The sequence below is a fragment of the Hemicordylus capensis genome, chromosome 3 (genome assembly GCF_027244095.1).
Source record: "Hemicordylus capensis ecotype Gifberg chromosome 3, rHemCap1.1.pri, whole genome shotgun sequence".
NCBI lineage: Eukaryota > Metazoa > Chordata > Lepidosauria > Squamata > Cordylidae > Hemicordylus > Hemicordylus capensis.
The window spans coordinates 100,282,325-100,290,984 of NC_069659.1; the positions used below are offsets into that span (position 1 = coordinate 100,282,325).

The 8,660-nt window shown below is 42.3% G+C and overlaps 1 protein-coding gene across 1 annotated transcript; it reads left to right on the forward strand.

Moving 5' to 3' along the window:
• The first annotated feature begins 863 nt into the window (after nt 1-863).
• On the forward strand, nt 864-6,252 carry RPL8 (ribosomal protein L8). The gene is made up of 6 exons (XM_053310948.1): nt 864-1,015; nt 2,220-2,363; nt 3,876-4,017; nt 4,148-4,366; nt 5,380-5,495; nt 6,041-6,252. Exons 2-6 carry the CDS (start codon nt 2,226-2,228, stop codon nt 6,197-6,199), a joined length of 774 nt encoding a protein of 257 aa, XP_053166923.1. The 5' UTR covers nt 864-1,015; nt 2,220-2,225; the 3' UTR covers nt 6,200-6,252.
• Nucleotides 6,253-8,660: the final 2,408 nt, after the last annotated feature.

Sequence of the window (8,660 nt, forward strand, 5' to 3'; positions counted from 1 at the left end):
GAGGTCACCCCACCCACCCCCAGGTCAAACTCAATAACATATATCTTCAATCCGGCAAGCATATTTTTCTTCCCTCCAAAAGTGTCTTTCTTTTTCCCCTTCAAAGAGAAAAGAGAAGAAAAGGGAGGAGTTCTCTCTCAAACTTTTCCTCTGGCTGCATCCCTGCTTACAGATGCAGTAATATATCTTCGAATGTTATGTAGCGGACTGTTCATAGCAAAAGCAGAGAAAAATACTAGCAGAGCAAAAGCCCCTTGGTGGTTGCTAAAAGGAAGGCGACGTGCATTCCGTGTAACTGCGCGTGTCGGCGGGGAATCGCGTGTGTAATTGAGTCCGTTGGGTGGTATTCTGTATTGCAGGGGCTCTTTCCGCTGCATGATCGCCCGGATTCTGCAGCGCACACGGAAGGCGGTTGCTACGCTCCGGCGTCGGGGCTCTGATGAGCCTCTAGTAATGAGCCAACGATTAAAGGCACAGACAATGGCAGGTCTCTGCCTCGTGTTTGGTGATTTGGGGATGAGCCCCGGGCTGGGCATCCTTGGCCTGGCGACAAAGAGGTGGAATACCTTTTGTATTGAATCGTGCTTTGCTGTGGAGGAAAGAATAAAGGGGCTGCGTCCTTTACTGACGCTTTGGTCTTCTTTGTGAAAATAAAAACAAAGCATCTTGAGGTACTTTTAAATACGAACATTTTTGGGGTGGGGTTAGCATGATAGATAGATAACAAGCATTAGGTTAGTCCTCTTCCCCTAGGATGGCATGATGGGGAAACTCATGCCTGCCTGCTCTGAACCGCCTCGAGAGCCGCCCGTCAGAGGAGCTTGTCTAGGGATCGAGTGGTGGGGCTCCCCCAACCCCCCGCCGTCACTGCGCATTCCAGTTCCCGAATGCCAGAACTACATTTCCCATCAGGCTTCTGAGGGGACTGGGCCTGTAGCTTTCCGTCGTGGCCGGAAGGGCTTCCTTTGTCGTGACCTCCTTAGCTTCCTTCTTTCTGAACTAGGCCTCGGCTGAGGTAAGACTTTTAAAAGTGCTCGGTATCATCCGTCTCCATCGGGGTAACTGAGAGCTTTGCCGGACGCTTCTGGTCGCCCTCGGCCGTTTCCATGCCTCCCCGAGTTTGGGATTGCAGACTGGCTGGCTCCTCTCATGGGGTTTCGGGCGTGCGGTATTGGGAAATTAGCGTCCCCCGGCAGCGCGATCGCGGATTCTCTTGCAGCCCTGGGTAGAGGCGTGGGCGGGAGCGTGTGTGGTGGCGAGAGACCGACTTGCAAGAAAGTGCGGGGAAGAGGAGAAGCCGCTTATGGGCCCCGAGCTGACCCTTTGTTTTTCCTTTGCCTGTTCTTTATTAAGTGTTGGTAATGGCAGCCATTTTTATTTAATTTATTTTTACACTTATATACTCCTCCGAGGAGCTCAGAGCGGTGTACATGGTTATTTCTGTCCTCACAACAACCCTGTGAGGTAGGTTAGGCTGAGAATGCCTAACCTACCTTATAACCATATGCCAGAATTCTGCTTTTAATCTTTGAATGTCCTGTGAATATCCGAGTTGCTTTCAGCAAATTGCTTCTTAGTCTTAATGAGCAGCATTTGAGGGTCCCTGTGTTTGTAGCATCTTCATTCTTCTTGTGAGTTTTAGGGGTTGTATTGGAACTTTCAAGACTCAAGATGTTGTCTTCTTCTATTTAATTCTATTAATTCAGAGACCACTTTTTAAAGTTAATTGGGGAGAACAGCGTAGCCCCTGCATCATACTTTAAATTAAGAAGCTTTTGGTTCTGAAAGCAGTAGGAGATGCAACATGCACATTTAAAAAACAGTTCTAAAAGGTAACAGAACCAGATTGTTTACCTGTAATATGACATTTGGGAAGAGAGAAGAAAATAAGTTGTCATGTAGTAAATGTTGCATCTTAACTTTTCACAGCTTTGATATTATTTTTGAGAATCCTGAGTAATGACTCAAACTGACAGCAGTGCTCTGTTGTAATACTTGATAATAGTGATACAAGTTTGAAAAAAACCAAACCTAAATCATGATTCTTGAAAACTGGGTATTCTAGATAGAGTATAATGTTTAAACAGAATGATGGATGGTATGGAGAGTTAAATTGCAACCAAGCATGACTTGTTACATGGTAACATACATTAGTCTTTCCACCCTAAAGAGAAGCGTATCATCTGATTAAGTGTTCTTAAAACTCCCTTGTTTTCCAGTGCACAATGGGCCGTGTCATCAGAGGTCAAAGAAAAGGTGCAGGGTCTGTATTCAGGGCCCATGTGAAGCACAGAAAGGGCCCAGCAAAGCTGAGAGCTGTTGACTTTGCTGAGAGACATGGCTACATTAAGGGCATTGTAAAGGCAAGTACTGTGGAGATTATTATTTATTATTATTATTATTATTATTATTTACATTTTATATCTGGCTCTTCCTCCAAGAAGCCCAGAGCGGTGTACTACATACTTAAGTTTCTCCTCACAACAACCCTCTGAAGTAAGTTAGGCTGAGAGAGAAGTGACTGGCCCAGAGTCAGCCAGCAAGTATCATGGCTGAATGGGGATTTGAGCTTGGGTTCCCCCGGTCCTGGTCCAGCACTCTAACCACTACACTAGGCTTGAGCCCCAAATGTTTCGGCTACCGGGGCTGTTTCAGCGTTCTGAAGGCAATGAGGATGTTCCCTTAAGGGCAGGGGAGGATGCACTCACCCCTCCTGCTGCTCTGTTATTATAAAGCCCCTCAGGAAGGCAGCGTTCCTCCCTGTTGCCCTCATCGGCCAGAAGCACTGGGCGCACATGCGCTCGTGTGCACGCGCACCTGTCTGCCATGCACACGCGACAGGCGCATCCGCGCCCAGTACTTCTGGCCACTTCCGGCCGATGAGGGCAACGGGGTGGCAGGGAGGAACACGGGGGAAATGTGGTGGGAGGGTGAGTGCACCCTTCCCTGCCCTTAACGGAACACCTCTGCCTCTGGAACTGTTCCGGGCACATTGCTACACTACACCACCACGCTAGCTCAGAGGTGTTCTGGGGATTTTGTGCTTTACTAAATTGTAGTAGTTTCTTCTAGTCTGATGGATTACTGTAGGCAATAGCTAAATGTAGGAACTCTGAAAACATGAGTGGAATAAAATGAGTTTGGGGGTGGGTGGGGCTAAATACATACCAAGATGGCAGCTTTGCAAGGCCTCATTGAAAAGACTGGAGAGCTATATTAAGGAATGAAGACCTAATGTGTAAATTGAAAGCCAAGTTGGATATGGAGAGGGAGGGAGGGAGAGAGAGAGAGAGAGATATATAAAGATGAGTCCGTAGCTGGAGTAAGGAATATAAAAAGATACTGTCCTTTTTCAAACCATTCAGATAGGTCTTCCCTTGATTGACAATCGTTCCTGTGTGGTCGTTAACTATGTGGAAACAAGGCAGCTCAAAGTTTTGATTGATTGAGTGCCGTTGAGTTGGTGTCGACTCTTAGCAACCACATAGATCGATTCTCTAGGATGATCTGTCTTCAGCTTGGCCTTTAAGGTCTCTCTGTGGTGCATTCATTGTTGTTGTAATCAAGTCCATCCACCTCTTGCTACTGGTTGTCCTTCTCTTTCCTTCAGCTTTCCCCAGCATTATGGACTTCTCGAGGGAGCTGGGTTTTTGCATAATGTGTTCAATGTATGATAATTCATAAAGTTTTATCAGAATGTAATATCTAGTTGTTAATGGTATGTCACAATGTTAATTTGACCGTAAAGGGAGTTTATATTAAAACTTAAGAATGTAATGGACACACAATAATAGTCATTGGAATAGGCTACATTTAACCTTATCTAAAAATCTGGAATCAGTCATGGTTCTTAATTTGCAATTTTATTTTGTTAGGATATCATTCATGATCCTGGTCGAGGAGCTCCTCTTGCCAAGATCGTTTTTCGTGATCCATACAGGTTTAAGAAACGAACAGAATTGTTCATTGCAGCTGAGGGCATTCATACTGGACAGTTTGTTTACTGTGGCAAGAAAGGTGAGTTAAGGCAATTGTACATATTTCTTTGAAATGAAGTAGCTACTGAGAGACTGCAGAACAGTTTAATACTGCTTTTATTTATTTTAAGCAACAAATATATTAATATACACGAGTACATCTCTTTCAGCTCAGCTCAATATTGGCAATGTCCTGCCTGTCGGCACTATGCCAGAAGGCACCATTGTCTGCTGTCTTGAAGAGAAACCTGGTGATCGTGGCAAACTAGCTCGTGCTTCTGGAAACTATGCCACAGTTATCTCCCATAATCCTGAAACCAAGAAAACCAGGGTGAAGTTGCCTTCTGGCTCCAAGAAAGTAGTCTCATCTGCAAACAGAGCAGTTGTTGGTAAGTTATCTAAAATGCTTGTTAAGCTCTCTGCCCTCATTAATTAAACTATTTGTTTAGCTCTTTCACATATGTAAATACTGCATATTCTAACTGGATTGCAGAGGTGTGCTTTCAGATCTTGAAAAGCATATATTTTGTGTAATGTTAAGAGATTTAGTTGTAAATCTCAAAAAGGACTCATGTTGCACCATAGACTGACAGTTTTATTATACTACAAGCCATTCACTTAATCAGATGCACATGTACCACATACAGAGAACTGTAAATAGTGAGGGTATAAAATACACTAGCATAGTGACTGATAGCACAGTCTTCTTGGCTTTCTAGTTTAAAGCCTGAGGTGATGGAAAAGATCCTGGTACTGACCAAAATGATTAAATTGGTTTTCTAGTTTAGCAATTTCAGACTTCCCTTTGAAGTTGGCTCTTTTGTCAAAATGGTGACTGTTAAATTCAGCAATTGTGTGCTCTGGGAGATTGGAATGTTCACTTGCTGCCATTTTTAATGTCTGTGTGCCAGTCTGTTCTGCATAGACTAACTGGGTTTGTCTTATGTGGACAGCAGGAAAGCACAGATGTTGGGGAAAACTGTGCTGTACAAGAAGGTTATTAATCTGATAGAAATTGGCTGTGACTCTGAACTTATCTATGCATTTGTCTGTTGTAATTTGGAAATTGCTTTTAATGGCAGGGCATGTCAGAACTTTCTCTAGATGGTTATTGCATCTATAAGCTTTTATTAAAAATAGCTGTATGATTTATAAGATAAGTATAACTTTGACAAACCGAATTCCATAAAGTGTGGAAGTATTTTCTAGGAATTTAGTATTTATAAGCTGCTTGATGGTATGTGCAAAGGAGGATAAATAAAATGGTAGCATAACTAGTTGAACACTAATGATCACTTATGGACAACAATTTGGTAAACATTGCCCTCTGTTAACCGTCATGCTGATCGTTTTGAAAACTCAATTCTAACAGACGTGTTATTCAAACTCTTAAATCGTCTAGGTATTGTTGCTGGTGGTGGCCGTATTGACAAACCTATTTTGAAAGCTGGACGGGCTTACCACAAATACAAGGCAAAGAGAAACTGCTGGCCACGTGTTCGTGGTGTGGCTATGAATGTAAGTAATTCTAGATGTTCTATCTCTGTAGCTCCTTTGATTAGTTACTGCAGCAATACTGAGTATCCATCTTTCCATATTCTGGTTAAACTATCTTAATATACAGCTAGTTTTCCATAGTGAAATCTTTCCTTTAGCATGCATAAGATGTACTGTATCTCTTCATACTGACACTTTCAGACTACGCATTAACATATACTCCTGTGAATAGAAAAGGTCCTAAACCCCTTCTGTTTATAGGAGTTACTTCAAATGTATTAGTAAGTTGGGAGCCATCCCTCTTATTATGGTACTGGTGCCACAAAGGTGAAATCCAGTGGCACTGACCAAATGAACTTCATTTTCTTGTTGGTGTTTGTTTTTGAAGTTCAACCCCCCTTTTTCCTTCATAGCAGCAGCATTGTTTTCAATCCCATCAGGGCAAAGGGTAAGGTAAGGTAGCTCCTGCTGCAGCCCTCAGTATTGCTGGGTTGAGGTGTCATTCTATTTCCCCTGAAATCACACCTGGCTCTGCTTCTGACCCTTTCCTTCTGTTCCTTCCACAGCCTGTTGAGCATCCCTTTGGTGGTGGTAACCATCAGCATATTGGTAAGCCTTCAACCATCAGAAGAGATGCTCCCGCTGGTCGCAAAGTTGGTCTTATTGCAGCCCGTCGTACTGGCAGACTGCGTGGAACAAAGACTGTGCAAGAGAAGGAAAACTAAGTCTTTCATTGATGCTCATGAAGAAATAAATTTCATTTTTGTGTAAGTGATAATGGTGTGGGAGGATTTTTATTTTTTTATTTTTTGGCTTTCAGAAGTGATCCTGAAACTTAAGATTATGTAACAAAAGAAAATGAGCTATTAAACCTTAGAGGGGAACTAGAACTTGTGCACAAAGCAACTCTCCCACACTTTCCCCAAAATGGCACAATTTCTGTATTTAGTAGATAAGAACATTCTTCTCCCTTATCAAAGCCAGAAGTCTTAGTGTCCATGCACAATGGTGAATATACATCTTGCATACATTCAGGGGCTACATCTACAACAGGAGTGAGCAGACTTAAGATTTCCAGGAACTACTTTTTGTCAAAACTTGGGGAGCTATTAGAATGAAAGAACTTCAGGAGGTGGTAAAGTTGTGCCATCTTGGCGACCACAGAGCCATGTGGTTTTCTTTGGTAGAATACAGGAGGGGTTTGCCACTGCCATCCCCTGCACAGTATGAGATGCCTTTCAGCATCTTCCTATATCGCTAATGCCCGATATGGGAGTTTCCCATATTCTGGGAAACATACCAGCGAGGATTCGAACCTGTAACCTCTTGCTCCCTAGGCAAGCTACTTCCTCGCTGTGCCATTAGGTGGCTTCAGGAGGTGGTAAAGTGCCATCAAGTCAGTGTTGACTCTTGGCTTCCACAGAAGCATTCCTGACCCCATTCAGTAAGAAAGCATGCTTCCTTTACACTTAAAATAGTATAGTCTTGTATAATATTTAGCATAAGTGCATTTTGTTGATGCAAGGGGGGAAAATAAATTCAAACATAAGTAGTTACAGGTTGTATACAAAATTTACAGAATGTAAGGAATATCTTCTAGAGTTGTACCTTCTTGAACTGAGAGCTAAATTAAGACCTATAATCAACATTGGTTTCAGAGGACACAGCAGAGATTCTGTCACTGCCTTTCAGACATTATGCACATCCTTTAGAAAACATTCTAGAGCATACCATCTGAAAATTTAAATCAGGCAAATATAAATGAAACAAGTGTTCAGACACAGAACCTGTGCATATGAGCAGTCCAATAGTCAAATTCAGTAGGCACAGGTGCCTTTAGTGCAAATGCAGGAAATTCCATCTGCTTTGTTTCTGCCTTGTTATACAGCCTTTGAAAGGCAATATTCTAGAAAATACACTACCAGAAATTACTTTGTTTCAGCCTTATCAGGTGCAATTGTTAGAGTACGTTTTTTAAAACTTTGGGTATTAAATAGAATGAGGATAGGTTGTGCTTTTTGACAAACTTAATTTCCAAATAGTTTTAAACTTCATCTAAGAATAAGATATGTTTGCTGCTAAAGATATGCAGAGGCAGGTTCAGAATTTATGGAGCTTCTGTTAATTTCAGAAAAAGTTTATCACGTGTTTATACCACCTTTGATATAGTTTGATAAGAACTATTTATTAAGGACAGCAAACTTGTCTGGTGATTTGTTACCAATAGTAGCTAATTTCTGAAACCATCTGCTTGGTAAGCATGCACACTTTGTATTTTAAACAATCAAAAGGTGTTCAGGGATCCCTTCAGATGAAGACCACTGTTATCAGCTAACTTTCAAACTCCTTTACCTGTCAGATTCATGACTTAAAGCTACCTGGAACTATAAATGTCACCTTGGCCAGTTTCTGAATTTAAAAACACAGATGTAATGAAATATAAACTATACATCATGTGTAAAGAAGAAAGGAAACACCAAAGGCAGACATGCTTGTGGTTGGCCATACTGTGGCTGACAACATAATGAAGTACATGCTTAAGAGGGTCTGCAGGCACACCCTGAGAACCCCCATGCTACTCCCTGCCGCAAGAGGAAGAAATGGAGATGAGCTATGTGGCTGCCTCCCATAGAAAGGTTGAAAAATGTCAGAAGGGATTGAGTAGGGAGTGGGTGGCAAGACTGAGTAACTTCTGATTCTCCATCAACTTCTCTACTACATGTCTGCATATCTGTGACTGACACACCATCAGCTTTGACGTCAGCAGAAAAACATTGCCTCCTGAACTGAGGAAACCGAAGCCACATTCATAACATTGTTTCTATGGGAAAATAGTTCCAGATGTTTCAACTCATTTTCAGGAACCAGCTGTGTTCTAAATCTGAGGACTTTTATCCTTGCACAACAATTAAGCACAGGAGGGCTGATGGAGTTGTATGAGGGCTCCCGGCAGGCTCCTGCAGACACTCCCAGTGCATTTGTTTTGTTAGCGTGCTAGACTGTTCCTAGAGGAAATAGAGGGTAATTTGTCACCACATAGGACACTGTCTGAATAGATTGTTCCCCCCCACCCATAAATATATGGAGGACCATACATTTGTGTTGGATGTACTGGTGAAGACTTTTTAGGATACCATGGACAGCAAGGATAACAAACAAATGGATCATACAATAAATGAATCAAGA